This window comes from Ursus arctos, unplaced genomic scaffold (genome assembly GCF_023065955.2).
Source record: "Ursus arctos isolate Adak ecotype North America unplaced genomic scaffold, UrsArc2.0 scaffold_12, whole genome shotgun sequence".
NCBI classification, from domain to species: domain Eukaryota; kingdom Metazoa; phylum Chordata; class Mammalia; order Carnivora; family Ursidae; genus Ursus; species Ursus arctos.
In genome coordinates this window covers 10,771,996-10,791,272 of record NW_026622786.1, presented here as the reverse complement: position 1 = coordinate 10,791,272, position 19,277 = coordinate 10,771,996, and the positions used below count along the sequence as shown (strand labels likewise).

The window sequence follows — 19,277 nt, the reverse complement described above, 5'->3', positions numbered from 1 at the left end:
AATGTGTGCATATGAGTGTATGTGTGTGTTGTTGGGGGTTAGTCCCTGGACTGCATTCGTATGAGGGTCTCCGGTGAGGGCAAACAGGCTTGGATTTTGTGCATGATTGTGAATGTGAGTGTGTGTGTGTGTGTGTGTGTGTGTCCGCGCGCGCACGTTTGAGGGTTCAAGTATGTTGGGTGCAGGGCGGGGTCAATCCCGGGCCATGTGTTAACTATGTGTGAATGAGTGTGTGTGTGTGTGTGTGTGTGTGTGAGGTCAGTACCTGGGGTCTGTGTGTGCATGAGTGTCACGCGCGTGTGTGACTGTGAGCGTGCCGCGGGTGTGGAGAGACAGGGGCAGGAGTGGGGGAGGGGCGGGGAGACGCCGGCTGGCCCCGCCCTTCGCTGCAGGTGGGCCGGGCCCGCGGCGGGGCCGGCCGCGCTCGCTGCTCTTGGCTCGCGGCCGCGCCGGGCTCCCAGGGCTGGGCTCGGGCTGCGGGGCGGCGCCGGGACAGGAAGCGGAAAGCGGCAGTGCAGCGGCGGCGGCGGGGCTCTGCCTCTAAGGGAGCCCAGCGCAGGCCGCAGAGCCGGGGCCGCTGTGAGCCGAGAGCGCGGGCCGCGGAGCCCGCACGGCCGGCGCAGAGGTGAGTCCCGCGAGAGGCCGGGCGCGGGGTGCAACCTCCGGCGCAGAGACGCCCCCGCCGCGGAGCCCCCGCTCCCCCACCCCGGACTGGGACCCCCGGGTCCCCTCCCTCCTCGCCTCGGGCCGGGATCCTGCTCCCCGCCTACGCACCGCACCCCGATCGTGCCTCCCAGGATCCCACTCCTTTCCCAAGCCCGCGAGGTGCTCCCCTCTTGCCCCGGCCCCTGCCCCGCGTTCTCTGCTACGCCCCACTACCCCGGCACTCGCTCCCCACTCCTCGGACGCCACCTTCTGCCGTGGCCGCACTTTGGGGTGCGCCCCGGGGTGCGCGTTCCCGCCGGCCGGCGGGGAGTGGCCGACGTTCCTGGGGCACCCGGGTGGCCGTACCGGCCCTGCCGGCGGGGACCGGGTCGCCCTACGCTCGCCGGGAATCGGGCGCGCACCGCGGTTCCCACCCTACCGCGGGGCTCGACCCGGTAACCGCCAGCGCCCGGAGCCGCCGGCCCTGGGCCAGAAACCGGCACAGAGCCGGCCTGTGTTCGCACCTCGGTTACAAAATTGAGCCGGCCCCGGAGGCCTGGGGGGCGAGTCCGGTTGCGCCTCGGAGAGCGCAACAGGCAGGTAGGAGTTTACTTTCAAAAACGCCGGGGTGGAGCAGAGAGCGTCCGGCAAGTCTCTGCCCGAGGTGTCCCGGTTGGAGGAAATCTCACCGCGCCGGGGCAGCCTTCGCCACGGGCAGGACTTCATTTCCTCCTGCAGTCTTTGAACTGCCCCAAGCAACGCGCCCAGAGAAGTGTGAAGCTTTATAAAAATTTAAACGCGTCGCCGGTGGAGGCAGGCGTGGGGCGGAGCCGTGGCCTGGCGGCCCGGAGATGAGCTGGTGAGCCTGGGAGCTGAGAAATCTCTTGCTCGGGTTTCCCATCTTCAAACCAGGTATAATGGCCCAGCCGAGAAGGTGTTGTGAGCCCGTTTAGCTCCTCGTTAAGAGATGTCAGAGCGCTTTATTGTGATGATTGTGTGGCTGGCGCGTTTTGTGAAACCCATAGACCGGGCTGTGGTTGGAAATGCATGTATTTTTAGACCTTTATGCCAAAAGCTAGCAAGCTGTAAAGAATCTGGCATTTTCCCTGATATGTTTATAAATTTTACAGAGTTGCTGGAAAATATTACAGCTTGTGTCACCAATCAACAAGGCTAATTAGCATTCTTCTTCCTGGGGGTGGGTTGTTTGATTACACAGCTCCTAGGCTTTTTAAGTGACATGGCAGAAACTGTCTAAAACCAGGGAGAAGTAATTAGTCATTTTATGTAACCACTAATTAGAGTTTTTAGAGTTGAATTAAATCAGTGTGATATAGCTGGGGCTTTGATTTCAGGGAGGAAACTGTTGTATTCTGCAGTTCAGAGAAACAGCACTCTTCACCTACCCGTGGGCATTTAGCATTCCCAAACATTGGTGTCTCTCAAGGTAATTAGTGAAATACCTAGTGTGAAGTTTTCGCTGTTACAGCCTTGGCAGTGTGACTTGGTTGCAACTAAATTTGTAAGTAAAATGGGAGAAGAATTTTGAGAATGGCATATTTCTAAGGACAGCTTGCCAGGCATTAATTTTTATGGTCTTAGGTGTTTGAGCAACAGGACAGAACCATAAAGGAAAGTTTCCATACGAGCACCGATTCCATGTCACCCCAATGGGTTGAAGAATAAACAGGTGTTGAGTAAGAAAGGAGGTCTCCCCTCCATCCCCCTAACACACACAAACACGCCCCCTGTTTGTTACCCAGACCTGCATCACATGCGTGCTTATCACCGTGTATTTTAATAGGCAGTGTCTCCCTTTTGGGCTGAGAACTCCTTAAGGAGCTACAACTGTCTCAGATTCTTTTCTCCCGGACTCCCCACAATGCTTGGGCCACGGAACGTGTGAGCAGGAGTTGGAATTGCAAAATTCTTTGTGGGATATGTGTGGTTTGGGACAATTTGTGATTGTTGCCTCCCCTCCGATGTGTAAATAAACAGTTCCGGTAATTGCTATATTGTTAACACGTTTTCCATAGTTTAAGCCCTGGCTCCTTCACTTTGACCTTGCTTTCCTTCACTGTCACTTGACATGAATACTTGTCCCTTATACGGCTTGTTCTGATGATTGAGATAGTACATACAAATGATTTAAACAGCCCACAACACATAGTAAACCCATGATGAACTCTACTCTGTTGTATTATTAGTGCCAGGCTCTCTCCCTTAGAGTGAACTCGCTGTGGTTAGGGGACTAGCCGTGTACGGGCATGTGATATGGGCATCGTGCTGTGCCATTTTCCAGAAGGTGGACTTGGGCCTGGACCATGTTTTTGCTAGTGGCTTCGGTCTCGCCTGAAGCCCAATGAAAAGGCATGTGCTGCTGTCCCCATCAGGGTCTTTCTGAATCCCATTTATTGGACAGGGATCATTGGACTTGGCACCATGGGATTTACAGAGGAGGTATAGTCGTCAAATCTATTTTTTGAAGCTTCAAAACCTAGCAGGGGATAAGGGGGTCACTTGAAAGAGGATCTACGTCACAGAACCCTGGACACGTTAACCATTCACAGCTCTTCAGAAATCTACACCCAGCTGCCGGGGTGCTTCAGAGGTAATTAGGGCCTGGAGCCAAGAGCAGTTATTCTAGGAAGGGAAGTTGAAATCATCGGCAAAACAGGTCAAATGAGGTTGATATTTTCTTTGCTTGTGTATAGTGGCCCAGGATCGTTCATTTATAAGAGGTCGATTGTAATGTAAGTGTCACTGGGTTTGTCACAGATGCCACAAGCCCTCTGACCCCCGCGTCAGTGACCTGGATGATGTTTTATGGTTTATAGACCACGCGTTCAGCAAACTGTTGTGCAAAGCTTGCCGTACTTCTTCCCACCCGTCCTTACAACTCCAGGGTCCTCCTGATAAATGCAGTAAAACACAGTTTTTTCTGATCTGTCTGATACTCACTTCTAACATGGGGCTGGTAAAAGGAGGCCCAGGGAACAGAATGGAAATCACTAGATGAGCTATGGTATTCATTCAGGGGAGAGTCGCACTGACCAGACAGTGTACGTGAAGTGTCACGCAAGGGATACGGAGGTCTTGTGCCATACCAAGATATTCTTCCTAACCGAAGGACTTTTACTTTACTGATAAAGAAGAACACCTAACAGTGGTGCTTTCCGTGTGCGAGGCACTATTCTAAATGGCTGTGAATTCTCTCATTTGATACCCACCATGAGCCGATAAGTAAAATATCATTCTGTTGTTAGGCTTAGGGAAACAAGGTTAAGTAACTTGATCTGAGGTTATACAGCTGATATATACCAGAGCCAGGATTTGAGCGGTGACAGTGTTAACTCCAGAACTTGTGTTCGTTGCTTCTCCTCTGTCGAAGAAGAGCTGACCGTGAACAAAATTATTTCCGTTTACATCTTCCCCTTGAGTGCCATATAACTGAAAAGGGGTACCTTGAGAAAAATGTCCCCTGCAACACATAATAAAAATAATAATTAATGGGAAAAAATAACAGAGTAAACCCTCTAGCATTATATGCGTGATGAACAGTAACATGCAGGGGGCCTGGGTGGCTCAGTTGGTTAAGCATCTGCCTTCGGCTCAGGTCATGATCTCAGGGTCCTGGGGTTGAGCCCTCCACCTGGCTCCTTGCTCAGCAGGGAGCCTGCTTCTCCCTCTCGCTCTGCTGCTCCCCTTGCTTGTGCTCTCACTCTCTCTGTCAAATAAATAAATAAAATCTTAAAAAAAAAAAAAAAGTAACATGCACAGTCTACATAAACATGACTATACCAGAAACTTCTTTACCTCCACTGCAGGAGCAGCGGAACGGCTCTTTAAATGCAGCCTGTGTCTCTGTACCCCTCGTGAGATAACTTTCTACCCTCCAAACCAGAGTTCCCTTAATTACTTAATAGCTGTAGGCAGAGCCGTTGATGTTTTTATAATTTCCTTTTCGTCAAGGTTAACTTACTGTTTACCACTGTCATTACCGTAACATGTTATTTCCCTCAGATGATTTTCGGAACACTGTTTTTTTCTTTTAAGTAGTAGTCAGGTATATTTTATGTGGGTGAACTTAACTTTAGGGAAAGAGTCTCTTTGAGGCCACCGATCTTCACTTTGTTTTTAGGAAAGGGTGGCGAAGGGGGTTCTCCGTGACCTTTCTGCCCGGGGACCCCAGAAGATGCTGCCAGGCAGGCGACAGTGCAGCCCTCTCAGCACTGCCCTCCTTGGCCTTCGGAGATGTAGATGCACCAGCTCTAGCCCCGTCCTGGCCTTTGCCCCCTGCTGTCCCCCAAGCAGTGCCTGGCTGCTCCTACAGCGGGAGCTGCAGGGGTGAATGGCAGGTGGCTGCTCACGGTGCTCTCCCGCCTCGGGCCTTGAGCCGAGACTGTTGCTGACTTCTCCTTAGTGTGTCTGGAATAGAAATTTGGCCGCTGAGCGACACTGCCGTGGGAGCAGAAAGCTGGTGGTTCTGACGTCCCTGCTAACCTAATCTCAGCGTTGCTGTCCTCTCCTGGCCAACTGAGAATGGAAGATGGGCAGCCTCTAAGGTTCCCTCCACAGTGGCTCCTGTGGCCTCCACAGCCTGGGCTCTGCCGCAGAAACCCGTCCTCATCTCACGTCTATTGAGTGCCTGTTCCGTTCTAGAAGCCGTACAGGCCGTCATGAACGTGGGCCCCGCCGTCTGCGAGCTTACCCTCTCTCTGGGGGGCAGGCGTGAAGTAATGATGCCCATGTGCGATGGGAAGTTGTGATGTAAAGGAAAAGTCCGGCGTGCTGTGAAGGGGCCTCCCACAGACTGAAGGATCTGGAAAGGCCTCTTGAAAGAAGCAGGCTTTAGTTGAGAGGGATGAGTAGGAGTTGGACAAAACGGGGCACGTGGAGGATATAGTAGTCATACACGGTTCTAAGGCTGCGAAGGGCCTGGAGTCCGAGAAGAAGAGTACGGGGCCCTGCAGACCAAATGGAGCGTTTTGGGTTTTATTCCAGCTGTAGTGGGCCACCACGGAAGGGTTTGAAGCAGAGAAGTGACATCCACATCGTGTTATGGACCATCACCCTGGCTGCTTGGTGTGGGTCATCTCCGGGGTCAGGATGAGAGAGGGACAGTTCCAGATTCCAGGAGCCATATTTGCACCTTCATGTGACGGTCCTGTGCAGGCCAGTGCGGCAACCTATTCGATTATTACCCCGGGGAACCTGATCCTTTTCATTACTTTATTATCTTCCTGATAAGGCGTCCCTCTGACCTTATTTGAGTTCTGCTAATTTCTTGTGCACACAAGCGAACTATCTAGTAAACCTATCATTGCAGTGATAAGCTTCACCATGGTTGTTTCTGGGAACTCTGTCCAAGCTCTTTCATTGGCCCTTAAAATGAGTCCCCTCAGGATTTTGTCAGTTTGCCTCCTGTTGCTCATGCTTAATCCTTACTCAGATCTGGGACAGGAGTTGATAGCTGTGAGAGAAACAGCATGACTTAGGAGAAGGAGCCTGAGCTCAGCGTAGACGGTAGACCGGATTCCATGGGGAAACCTGCAGGCGTTGTAATACGTTAGCCCCCTGTCCACGGAGCCTGGGGGAGGTGGGTGGCTGAGCACCAGGAGAGTGAGGGGAGGCCCCTGGGGACAGACAGTACTTAGTGGCAGTGGGATGTATGGGAATCACGGGAGAGAGAGGGTATCAGAAATGACACGGGGCTGGGTGGGCGGGATTGATGGGAGGACTATATCCCCCTGGCGGAGAACACTGGAAAGAATCGGCCAGGACTCCAGAAAGCACTCGTGGGGATAATGATAATCCCAAGGGCATCCAGGGGCAGCTGAGTGGGATATGTGCACTGGGGATTTATTCTTTTAGTGTTTGTCGAGTACCTATTACGTCCAGAGTATCCTGTGGTAGGGAAACCGTAGCTCTGTCTCCAAGGAGCTTATGCTAGAGTAAATCCATGGACGGAGAAGAAACAATGGGCGAGTTTTGAGCCTTAAGGGTTAACTTGATGGGGGAGAGGGAGGAAGTGTTGGAGAAGTAGTAGCATGAGTACCGTCTGTCAGAGGATAGCCGGCCTCAGAAAGCTCTGGGAAGACAGACAAGGAGCCGTGTGTGTTCCCTTGTCATTGCTGTGTCCCAGGGTTACTTGGCGTGCTCTCCCGTGGCTGCTTGCTAAATACAGAGAGAGATGAATGCAGAAATGGGATCAGAAGGTCTAGGGAAAGGGGGACGAGGATGTGACCTTTGGAGTTGGCCCACTTACAGCTGTTTCAGTGGAATGTTGAGGGAGGAGGATTGGGGTGACAGTTGAGAGGGAGGGAGTGGCAGCATATACAGACCACCGCTTTGAGGAGTACAGGTGGGACTTGTGGGAGAACCCGGACATGGTGCTGGTAGAGTTAGGTAAAGCCTTTCCCCAGAAGGCATTTGGGAGCCCATGATTTCCTTTGAGGGACGTGCCTGGAGTTGTCTTAATGAATGGCCAGAGATTTTAATGAGGACTTGGAATGATGTCCTCTTGCAGAGGGGGAAGGGGAGTGGAGCCCGGGTTGCCATGTGCCTTATGTAGGGAGCCTGGTTTATTGCTCTCACCGACCTAGGAAGACCTCATGTTAAATGGCCTCATTTTATGGGGGGCGGGGCAACAGTGGCTCAGTGATGTTGAGACCAGGAAGTATGAATAGCACCAGCCCAGGTCTGCAGGGCCTGGGTCATCTGCCTCTGCGACACCCCAGCAGTATTTAGCCAGAATTAGCTGGAAGTGGGGACTGGAAGGGGGATGACGGGAGAGCCGGCCAAAGGTCTTCAGGGAAAGAGGCTCATGCTGGGCAGGCCTGGGGATCTTGGCTCACCTCCTGATGTAGGTGTGAGCCAGGTACAAAGCAGATGAACAAGCAGCAAAGCCCAGAGCAGAAAGGAGGTGAGAATCGAGGGCGCTGGCAGCTCGCTGAAATTGCTGGTTGAACACAGTGGGAGGCGGAGTCGGGAGCAAAGAGGATGAGTGGCTCTTGAAGCCTTCTAGGAAAGTGGAGGTGGTCCAGGAGCAAAACTCACATTCTGAAAAAATGCCACTATGTTTGTTTTCACAGCCAGCCCACAGACTAGGGGCCTCATTTGCATTTTACGGGTGGGAAACTGCCTTGCTCCGGTGCACAGCTCGTTAGCCACCCCGGGGGCTGAGATGCACAGGTGCCGTGTGGAGATGGGCTGCAGGTGGCAGGGCCAGCGGGGCACCGGCTCTGCCCTGCTCCTGTCCAAGCTTTTCTCTTGCTGAGAAAGAGGAGGTGGGACATCAGCTTTCAGAGCCTGAACGGGGAGTACTGATAGCCGCAACTCTCACTTACCCGCTGCCCCTGCTGCCCTTGCTGGGCCCGCTCGCAGCCGGAGCCCCCTTGTCTCTCCCAGCAGCCCTGGTACTCACACTTTACAGAGCTGTAGTAATTTGACCAAGGATACATAACCAATACGTGGGGAAAGCCAGGGATTGGAACCCAGCTCCAGATCCTGTATGTGTTTCCCTTCTCAGATCAGCCCTGTGATTTATCCCAGTTTGACAGATGAGGAGTGAGAGGCCGAAGAAGGCAAGCGGCTTCTCCAGGTTGTATCAGACAGCGAAGAGCTCTGGCTAGAACCCACTGCTTGCCTGGGGCTCTTGATGGCGGAGGAGGAATGAAACCATGAGTCACAACACCCAGGACAAGGGAGGCTAGCCCCGTGGTCACAGCGCCTGGAAGTGACTGCACCTCACCTCCAGACGGAATGACTCTAAGGGCAAACACCTCTGAAGCGCTGTTTGAGGCTGGGAGCTGTGTTGGTGCATGGAGGTGGCCAGGAGATTGGCTCCAGGCCTGCAGGTTGCTGGGGAAGGGGGGCTGGTCAGCGAGCCTTGGCACCCTCCCAGTAGGGGTAGGGCTGTGGCATTTGCAGCTCCTTTGTTCTCCCTTCACACTTATGTCACTGGCTCTGTTTGCAGTTTCAGCTCCCAGGTTGGGGGGAGGGGGGCGGGGGGCGGGCACTGGAAGGAGGAGCCCTAATGGGCGGAGACCAGCACTGGGGTGCAGGATGCCAGGAGAGAGGAACTTGTGTGTCCCTGGCCTTTAGAAGTAAAGGCCTTAACACGTGGGGCTCAGGAATGTACTTGGAAATGTTTCCAATTTATTTTTATTGCAAAGCAATATCTAATGAAAATATGAGGGGACAGAACCAGGAGCTTGCAAAGAATGTATCACCTGCTTTCTTTCCTTTTCTGATGTTCCCTCTTAATCGCTGTGTTTACATAAGCCTTTCATATGATTGTTAAGTGTAAGGGACGTTCAGCATGTATCTACAATGCTGTAGTCTGCTTTTTAAATTTACCATTATGTTGTAAAACTTTCCATTCTTACCGATTATTTTAAACAGCTATATGGTATTTCTATGGGCGGAGGGATCGTGTTTTCCTTACCTATTCCCCTGCTTTCGGGGCATTTAGGTTATTTCTTGCTTTCTCCTGTTGTAAACAATGCAGTAATAGTTGTTCTTTTTTTAAAAAAATTAGTTCCCTAAGATAAATTCTTGTGAGCTTGGATTCCTGGTTTAAAGACATAGAGAACTTTTTTTTTTTAATTGTCTTACGGAAACTATGAGCAAAATCCCTTAAAAGCTGCTTCCCTGGGTATTGTTCTTGGAAGCAGCAAACTGGCGGTGGGGGCTGGGCACTGTCTGGGCTGTGGGATGGGAAGCCACTTCCTCCAGCCTGAGCCCATGCAGTGAGGCTGTGTCCGGGAAATGGCCAGGGGCCAGGTCTCGCCCATGTCCGGTATGCCGGCCTTAGCCCACCCAGAACCTACCTGTCTCCCTGCTGGACACCTGGGGAAGCATTTAGCGTTCATGCGCCTTCCCTGCTTACTTGTTCTGTAACAGAGACCCCAGAGGGGAGGTGGCTGCTGTCATTTATCTTCTAGAATCTTTAGGTTGCCTTTGAAAGTTGATATCTTTTTTTCTCCCTGCTTTTCCTAGAATTTGTTCCCATCGACGAGTGACTCCTGGATCTCCAGACCCTTTGCGGTTTTCTGAGTCTAGTAGGTGAAATTCTCTCCCTCTAAGGAGAAACACTGCTGCTCCTTCCTCAAGAGCAAGCTCCCCATTGCTATGGATACCGAATCCACGTATTCTGGATATTCTTACTATTCAAGTCATTCGAAAAAATCTCACAGACAAGGGTATGTAAGCTCTTGATTGTTTCACATGTCCTTTGGGGGAGACTCGCAGGTTGGTCGAGCTTTCTAGACTTGCTTTTCAAATGGTGAAGCTGGGTTGCGGTACTGTGGCTGCTGGAGGTTCGGTCCACCAGCGTAGGAGAAGCCAAGCTTTAAGAGCATTTAACATGAGCTGGGAGTAACTATACCACCAATTTACATTTTATAGCTGCCATTACAGTTGATGACCTTAATTTCTCACAACTGATTTTAAATTAAAGTTTCTCCCTGCAGTGGAAATGTTTTTCATTTCTAAATACTTCTCATGGATGACTGTTCTCCCAAAGCTTTACCAAGAATGTAAATGAAAGTTTTAAAAAAAAGTGTTGATTTATTGCTTTCTACCTAAAGTTGCTGACTCATTGCCCGTTAGGCACTTGCCGTGAGGTTTATACACTAGGTGGTGGGATTGGCCCAGTGCCATATTTCTCTCTGATGAGTTTTCCCGGTGAACAAGCCTGGTAATGAAAACCCGCCATCCGGGGTGATGGGGCCAGACTCCCCTCCTCTGTGCAAAATGTGTAGGTCTGCACTGGTGTTTGTAGAGCTTGCTGTATTACAGACCTACGGAATGTTTGGTGAGTAAAGGAATGAGGGAATGAATGGAGGGAGAGGTTAGGAAGCCAGTTGGTGAAGTTGTAGTGCCGCCTCTTAGACTTCTCACTGTGAAATGGGTACAGCTGTCTCATGGGACTGTTGAGAGGATTCAATAAAATTGTGCATATGAAGCAGTTCACACGGCACACAGTAGGAGGTCACTAACCAGTGACTGTATTAATGCTGTTAACGGCCGTGGCATTTCAGCACCACATTCAAAAGGTCCCAACTGGCCACGGCCCAAAGGCCCAGCTGCGGCTGCAGCCCCGGGAGGGCTGGGAACGGTGCTCGTGGTGGGTGTTTCCCTGACCAAGCGGTTCCTCACACAAGCAGCTGAATGCAGAGTGGGGCTTTGTTTTGTAATGCAGCAATAAGACGTGTCCATCTAATTGCCTTATTCATCTGTGAGCCTGTCTGGGTGCACACAGGCAGCCAGAGGTCTGGAGGGATACTCTCCGAGCTGCCCGCAGCGGTCACCCACAGGGAAGGGGCTGGACACGAGATGCTGACTGATGGGAGTTTTGTTTTTGCTTTATCTTTCCGTACCCATTCAGTCTTCTACAAGGGTGTGTCTTGTAATTAAAAATCTGAATGGAATAAAGAACATAAAACAACAATTTTCACAGATTGTTTAATGACCTGAGAAATCACGTTTATGATGCCATGATATAAATAACAAGAGCCAAAACTTTGTACATTATAATAATTCTGTCTTCTTATGAGAAGATGAATGCTAACGTTATTGGCCATGTGTGTCCTGTCTCTGAATATAGGGATTATTAAGATTATGGGTGGGTTGGTTTTTTTTTTAAACCTCCATTATTTTCTAAATTTTCATGTATTGGTCTTAAAATCATAAAAATGTGGGGAAAGGACGTGAACGAGCTCTTCCTGGAGCCTGGGTTAGCCTTTCTGGCAGGATGCTGAACAGAAGCCTGCTGAGGGAGGCCTCAGGTGACAGGCAGAGCCCAGGTCTCCGGAAAGTCAGAAGGCCTTTGGTGATCAAAGATTCATCACAAATTTCAACCAGTGGGTGAACATATCAGATTCATTCTAAAACACCAGAAACGGCCGTTTGGAAACATCCAACTGGAGAAAGCCATTCCCTTGTCAGTGTGCCAAGCTTCTGTTTTCCACACGGCAGTGACAGAAGTAGGAATTTGGGGTGCCGCTGGGGGTGCTTGGGGATGAATCGGGGACGATGCATTACAGGATTCTGAGGAGGAACCATCTCTGGTCCCCTCTGCCTACACGTGGGTCCCAACTGTCCTATGTCAGGGCCCCAGGCTCTGCTCTGTTTTTTTCTCAGGTCTCTGAGGCCCCCACAAATTGATTCAGCAGGGCTCTTGTGGTGACTGTAAGAGACAATAACTTCCAATTAAAACAGCATGAGGAACTCTTAGTGCCTTCTTGGACCCATGTGGAAAGTACTTGGCAAATGGTAGTACAAGCTGAGCCTTTTAATAAAGTAATCAAGGAGTATTACTGAATGCCTTTTCAGAAAAGCTCTGGGTGGAAGGGATGGCCATTAGAGATTCCGTGGGTTCTTGAGGGAAAAACAACACCCGCGTGCGGTGAATTCTCTGAGGGCCCTGTAAGGCCTAGTAGCTAACTACGGGGCAAAGCTTGTGGTCTGTACATGGTGTGTGTCGGGGCATAAAGAAGATTAAGTGGTAAGAATACCCCTCACTGGTGTGTAAGCAGGCCCTAGACCCAGTCAAGGGTATGGCATTCCCCAGGAGGGTTCCCATGAGGGCTGTTCTGCTCAGGGATTTGTCAGGAATTTGAATGGAAACATAGAAAAGGGGAGGAACCTTGCTTTTGGTAATTGTAGTAGACCTCTCACCCAGAGAGGAATAATGAAGTGCAGCAAACTCGATATGCCCAGTGACGCCGTGATCATCTTTGGGGGACTGGCTGGGTTCCAAACAGATGACAACTGACTCTTTTCCAACAAAGAGGTCAGCGGTCTGGTTTTGTGATGTCTGCTCTCTCCAGAGGGTGTCCAGTTAGTCAGCTTGCTGGGACAATGGTGTAGACTTCAGCCGACCTTGCCTTACCTTTGAGCCCGATGTAGCAGTTTGCTGGGTCACATACAGCAGCAGCCAGCGATGCTAAGGAACATTTGGTGGGTGCCTGCGAGGACCCTCACCCTGGCCCCCATTCCTCATGGCAGTCCTAGAACCGCGGGAGGTGGTACCCCCATTCAGGTGATGGAACGGGAGGTGTGGAGAGGCAGTGTTGTTTGCCTGACGTTACAAGGCTAGCAGGTGCCCTTGGCAGGTTTCAGGCCTGACTTCTTGGTCCTTTGGAAGCCCAGGCTCCCGCTGGGCTGTGCTAGATGGGGAGTAACTGGTAGGGGAATGAGGTGGGGCGGGGAGGGGGTAGAGAACTCACGTGACTAATATGCTGAAATGCCCAATGTCTGAAATGAACAAAAGAGAGTGGCCAGAGTGCGGAGGGAATTGGCACTTTTGTTTACAGGCGGCCTCAGAGTCCGTTTGCACTGTGCCCAGCCCTCCCACCCGAGTCTGATGCGAGCCAGAGGAAGCAGCCAGGCAGCCCCGCCGTCAGCAGGGCAAGGACAGGTAGTGGGTGGTGGTGGAGAAGGAAAGGGAGGAGCGACTGGTGGGGCCGGCTTTCCCCAAATAGAAATAGACCAACAACAGAAACAGCTAAATAGTCTTCCCAGGAAATGCCGACTGTAGTGGGAAGGGAACAGGAATCGATGGGGGTTCTGGCTGGAATGAGGGGTTTTACAGCAGCCCCAATGGCCTAGCTCTGGAATCGCCTAAATACATGGGTTTACACACACACGCACACACAGACACACACACACACACACACACACACACGTGCAGTTATGGCCACCTGCCTGGGCCTCCTGCGTGCTGTTTCTTGCTCTTCCCACCCTCTCGCCTGCACACGCACAAGCACAGATACACTGATCTGTGCCCTTACGGGCAGAGGGTGCATGGACACAGACTCCGAGGTAAAGATACAGCGATTCCTGTGGCTGGCATACCTGCCCGGCAAAGGCACACTGGGGATCCCTACCACTCGGGCAGAGCGGGAGACACTCCCCAGTGTGCATGGGGTTGTAACAGCCCTTTTGTAGTTTGATAGCCATATACCCCCCCCCCCCACCTCTCTTGTTTCCACTCTCAGACCCCATGAACTGATTGTCTTCACCCCTGGGAAGCCCTTGCCCAGAATACACTTGGCACTTGCTTGGAGTCCCAGCGTGGGGAGCTGTCGAGATGAATGTGTGGGCTCCTTGTGCAGTGAAGCAGCCATCCTGTGGCCCGAGCTCTGCACCCTGGATAACACTGAACGGCAGTGTTTTTGTTGGGCTTCTCTATTTAGTACTGGCTCAGACACCTTCCCGGAGCAGTAATTCATGACCGGTGATTTTTATAAAAGCTGCGTGACAGGTCTTGCTCCTTGGACAACAGGGACCGGCACAAGGCTGATGCACACCGAGGCTGAGTCTGATGCATGCTGGCCTGAGCCTCTCCCCAGCCTCATCCACTGAATGCTGTTTTAATACAGAAGCCACTCTATACCTCGTTGTACAGCTGAGCATTACGCTTACCTCTCTGCGCCCATTATTGAGCTCCTGCTGTATATAGGCATTTCACAAACAGCCAGACTTCCCAGCACTCACACCCACAGCCCTCTCCCCAGGAGCATTTGGGTGGAAGAACCGTGGGGAAAGTTTCTTGGACCACCTGCATCCTGATCACCTGGTGTGCTGGTGAAAATGCAGATTCCTCTTGTCTCCCTTCCAGAATTCCCTAGGGGCGGGGCCAGTGACTCTGCACTTAAATCCCCACCCCGGGTGGTGTCTCTGCACACTCAGGTGTGAGAAGCAGTGGTCTCGGGTTTCTGGCTCTGGTGGATGAGGAAACCTTCCCAGGGTTATCAGATAATAGGCTTCTATCTGGTTTACCAGATGTCACCAAGGGAATGGTTCAGGCTATCCCTTCTCCTTTGGATGTCATTGGGCCCTTTAAGAGCCAGGTGGGGTGGGCCAGGGGTCAGAGTGATGGCTGGCCCTGGAGAGGCAGTTTCCAGCCCTGGGTGTGTCCCCTACCTGCTTTCTGCCTTGGCCATGGTAAGGCTCCAGTATGTGGCATTCAGTGAAAGAATTTTGATTTCCAGTGGAATTTGTGCTGTCACAGGATTTGACCCAGGGGACTAGTGAATAGATAGATGGGGTTAGGGGAGCACATGACTTGGCTGATGACAGAAAAAGTTGAGAGCTGGGGGAGCAGTTAGGGGTGATGGAAACACAAGATAGAAGAGGAGGCTCCTGGGTCTGGCTGATGGAGGCCCTGGGAAGCAGGGGTTCTAGACTGCATCCACACAGGTCATCCTGAAGACGGCCTAGGCACCTGGGAAGCCTCTCCCAAATTGTTTATTGTTTCTCACACTGGGGCCTTTTGAAGTGATTGTCGTTGGCAGCCCAGAGCGTTGGGCTCATCGCATTGTGCTGTCCAAGTTCACAGTGCGTTTGTGGCTGCCAGCAGTAACCCCGCAGGCAGATTTCAGAGCTCCGGCAGTTCAAGTAGAGGGCGTCAGGAAGAGCATTAGGAATATTCGTACTACCAGGTCTTCCAGTTGCTCTTCAGATCAGTGCAGCATAGCGAGCGTGAATCCAGGTGGTGGGAGCAGACCTGGGGTCACGACTTCGGCAACTTAGTTAACCTCCGTGAGCCCCAGTCTCTTCATCTCTAAAGTGGGGACAAGACTACTGGCCTCATACGGTTATTGTTAGGATCGATGAAATTAACATCATAGAGCACCTAGTGAAGTGCTCTCTAAATTGGAGTGGGGAGTGGAATGATTGGCATTGATAGATACATCTCTTGGTAAACCGTTTTTCTGCTGTTCCCCTGGTTACCTGGTTAAACTGAAACACCCAGGTTGATCGGAACACATGTATTTCTAGACTCTAATTTAGCAGTTGATTGGGATGATGAGTGATGCCCTAGAAATTAGAAATGCTCTCACTGAGAGTGTCTGGGACCGAGGCCGCCTCCCTGCTCTTTGAAGGAGCTAACCAGTGCTTATCCTAGAGAGGCGCTGATAAGGTCGGAGTGTGCCCACAGGAAGTCTGCATGTGATTTTGTTGGCTAAGTAGCAGGTTATTAGGAGACGCACTACGGAGGGGAAGGAGTTGGACTATGTTAATAGTTCCTTCTACATCTCTGAGGCCCCTGTACCGAGCTCTGCATACATTATCTGTGTGGTATTATCATTATCCCCATTTCACAGAGAGGAAACTGAGGTTTTCAGAATAACTTGTGCAAGGTCACACGTCTAATAGGGGCAGAACTGAGATCTGACTCTTGTCCCCAAAGTCTGTGTGTGCAGTGCTCTGTCCTGCCTGGGCGACCGTGGGAATGAGAGCAGGTGTTTGAAGGGAGGACTGATGTCAAGGCAGCCTCTAAGACAGGAGGTTGAGGGAACTTACTCTTGGCCCCCGATGGACAGGCTCCTTCTGTGGGGCTCCTGGACTGACTGTTCACAGTTGGGGGACAGGAGTGCCAGTTTCCATAGGTGGTTCATGGCCAGGTTGTCACTTCTGAGCTTCGCGGTGGATTCCTTTCGTAATTTCAAGATTGACCTGTGGCAGGGTACTCTCGCAGTTACCCTGGAAGACCGCCCAGGAAGTTCATCTGGGGTAAAATGAGGCAGCAGCCTGCTTTCCTCAGGAAGCCTGAAAACACACACACATGCACACATGCACCTTTTGGTATCATTTGTCCAGGCTTTTATCGTTCCTCTGGGTGCCTTTGAATTCAGCCAGAACCTATGGGAATGACTTTGAATTTGTAGGAATGAGAAGTAAATGCTTCTTTGTACTGGTTTTGAATTTCCTTTCTTCTCAGCTTGTCCAAAGGTGTAGGGTGACAACATGGCCCAGATTTTTTTGGACAGACCAAAGCGTAAATATTTTGCAGTGTTGTCCCCACAAGAAAGCCCTAGAAAATAAATTTAGGCAAATTATAACCAAATCAAGTCAGTAATTTTACAGTAAAATTTTACAGTAAAAATTTACAGCTACGGAAATTCTAAAATTCACAATTTTAGGCTTTGAAAAAAATCTATTTTCAATTCCACTGTTGAGGGAGGAGTGACAGTCTTTGTTTTGGGTCTTGGAATGGCAGAAAGAAAATACTAAGTAGGGAGTAAAAATGAGCTTACTCCTTGCGGGGGGGGAGGCTTGGGTGAGTATTGGCACTGTGTGTGCGTGTGTGTGTGTGTGTGTGTGTGTGTGTGTCTATATATGTGTGTATAGAATTGTCCTAAACTCAAAATGAAACGTATAATCTATTCCGATGAGAGGTGAGTCACACGGTATAAATGTGCTAGCTGATGATCTTTTTTTTTTCAGGGAGAGAAATAGAGAGAGACACAAATCGCCCCGGAATAAAGATGGCAGAGGGTCAGAAAAATCTGTCACCATTCAAGCTCCCACCGGAGAGCCCCTGTTGGGAAATGAGTCTACTCGGACGGAGGAAGTTCAGGTAAGGATCAAAGGCAGTCTGTAAGCACGCTGCCCCTGGATCAAGACTCTTTTCAGTAAATGTTTTCCTAAGTCTTGTTGCAGTAGGTTCTCTTGGGTTTTTATCTTTATTTTTCTAGCATGGTAATTAGTTGATCTATGTCGCGTGGTTTCTCGTTGGTCTAAGGACAGCTCTTCCTGCCACTGGCTACCTTGGGGATTCTTCTGAAGTGTGATTGGTTGGCCTGCTTGGAATGGTGTTGAAAAGAAGCCGGCCAGGCTGATGACAGGGCAGAGAAAGGGAAAGTTACAGGCTGTCGTCTCCGGGGACGTGTTCCAAAGTGGAACAGTACGCCAGGGAAGGAAACTCTCTCCAGAAGCCCCGAGTACTGTGGGGAACAAGAGGTTCAGAGAGCCCAGACTGACCACTACGGGTTATATGAAGTAAATCGGGCGGGCTCCACTTAGAAGCCTGACAGGGGTGAATGAAATAGGCCCAGGGTCACAGAGAAGGGAGGGGCCAGAAGGTTTCAGGCAAGCTTGGTGGGGGTGGGGGGTGAGCAGCAGCACCCTGCATGGCACATCGTTATCAGGGCCATGGCGTGGAGCGATGGGGTCTGTAGCTAACTGGAGAAGGCAGCTCCTCTCTCAGAGGAGCTCAGGAAGGCAGGAATTCAGTGCTCCTGGGTCTAGTGGCATTTAAGAAAAGCTGGAAATTAGGATTTTTGTGAAATCAGCCCATTTTTAAATATTGGCAATGTATTAATTTTTAAAAGACACTGTGTGGGTTCTTCTCACTGGGTCCTAACTGTCTGGCAGCCCACCTGATCTAAATAAACATCCGAGCTGTCCTCAGAAACATGTTTGCATGCCCTGCACAGCTCCTGAAATGTATGCGTGGCCAGCCGTGGCCCCCAAGAAACCCCGACGTACGCTCACACAGGCAGGTACACACACGTATGCATTTATAAGCAGATAGATGGACTGAAATCGGAATTCCTCCGAGCACATGAGGGGCTCTTGGGTCCCCAAGCCCAGCTGTGGGATGAACGTGGAGTTTGTCCAGTGAGGAGTACATGTTGTCAGTCCTTACCGTTGCGCTACCTGCCATGGCCCTGGGAGGGCCAGAGGGATGGTTGGATGGTCGGGGCTAATCCCAAGATCGGACACCTTGAAGCGTTGTGCGCGGGTGGGGTCAGTTTCCTTCTAGATGAGGATTCAGAGGTGCTGGGGGCCCACTGTGAGGGCATCTTTTTTTGCAGCTTCTCCACATCTTGTGGCTCACTGGGAAGCTGTATTGGGAAGCTGTTGGTGTTTACACCAAGTTGATGTGGTGGGAAAAGCATGGAAATGGGCATTTGGAGGCTGTGTTTCTCAGTAACTCAGTGACCTAGGGCAGTCCTGACTTTTGTGGCTCTCGGGCTCTTTAGTGGAGATCTTGGGTATCAGATTAGAGGATCTCAGATCCTTTCTGTTCTTAAGAACCCCAAGCTTAAGAGGACCCTTTGGACATCTATATTTTTTATGTATATCCATTCTCAAAATGTATAGGGGATGTAATTCGCAGCTCTTTGGTGGGTAAAAGGGTGAATAGTTAAATCATAGCAGTGCAGTGGTCAACAAGATGACCATGAGATACTAGTAATAATTTCTTCCACATTGATCATCAACTGAATATTAGGCCCAGTACAAAACATGGAATCTGGTATTTGCCCTTCACTCTTTCAGAGTTTTACCAAGTAAATTATTTTATGAACTTACCTTATATTACAATGAGTTGTCAGTCTTTGAATTTGTGCTTATTTTTTCCCCTATTGGTGATTTTTTTTAATTGAAGTCAGTCGACGCACAGAGACATGAACCAGATCTAAAGTGTATAGTTTGAGAAGTTCAAACGGCAGAATAAACCCATGTAATGTGTACTGTCTCTATATATATATGTATTTTTTTATTACTCTACAAAATCTCTTATGTTCTTCCCAATCAATTCCTGTCCCCACCCCCACCTCTCCAAGACAAACCCTGTTTTGATCTCTATCACTGTAGATTAGTTTTGCCTGTTTTAGAACTTAATATAATTGGGATCATACTCTTTTGTTTCGGACTTTTCCCAGTCAGCCTAATGATTTTGAGACTTACCCATGTTTTGGTGAGTTTTAGCAATTCATCCTTTTTTTTTTTTTTTAAAGATTTTTTATTTATTTATTCGACAGAGTTAGCGACAGCCAGCGAGAGAGGGAACACAAGCAGGGGAGTGGGAGAGGAAGAAGCAGGCTCCC

General features: G+C 50.5%; 1 protein-coding gene across 1 annotated transcript in view; it reads left to right on the top strand.

Annotated features, from left to right (window-relative positions):
* Window positions 1–491: 491 nt before the first annotated feature.
* VANGL1 (VANGL planar cell polarity protein 1) overlaps window positions 492–19,277 on the top strand; it is a 46,339-nt gene continuing 27,553 nt past the window's right edge. Inside the window, exons 1-3 of the mRNA XM_026483674.4 lie at window positions 492–625; window positions 9,649–9,851; window positions 16,888–17,020. Of these exons, the coding sequence (XP_026339459.1) occupies window positions 9,781–9,851; window positions 16,888–17,020 (204 nt within the window). The 5' untranslated portion in view covers window positions 492–625; window positions 9,649–9,780. The remainder of the gene's footprint in view (window positions 626–9,648; window positions 9,852–16,887; window positions 17,021–19,277) is intronic.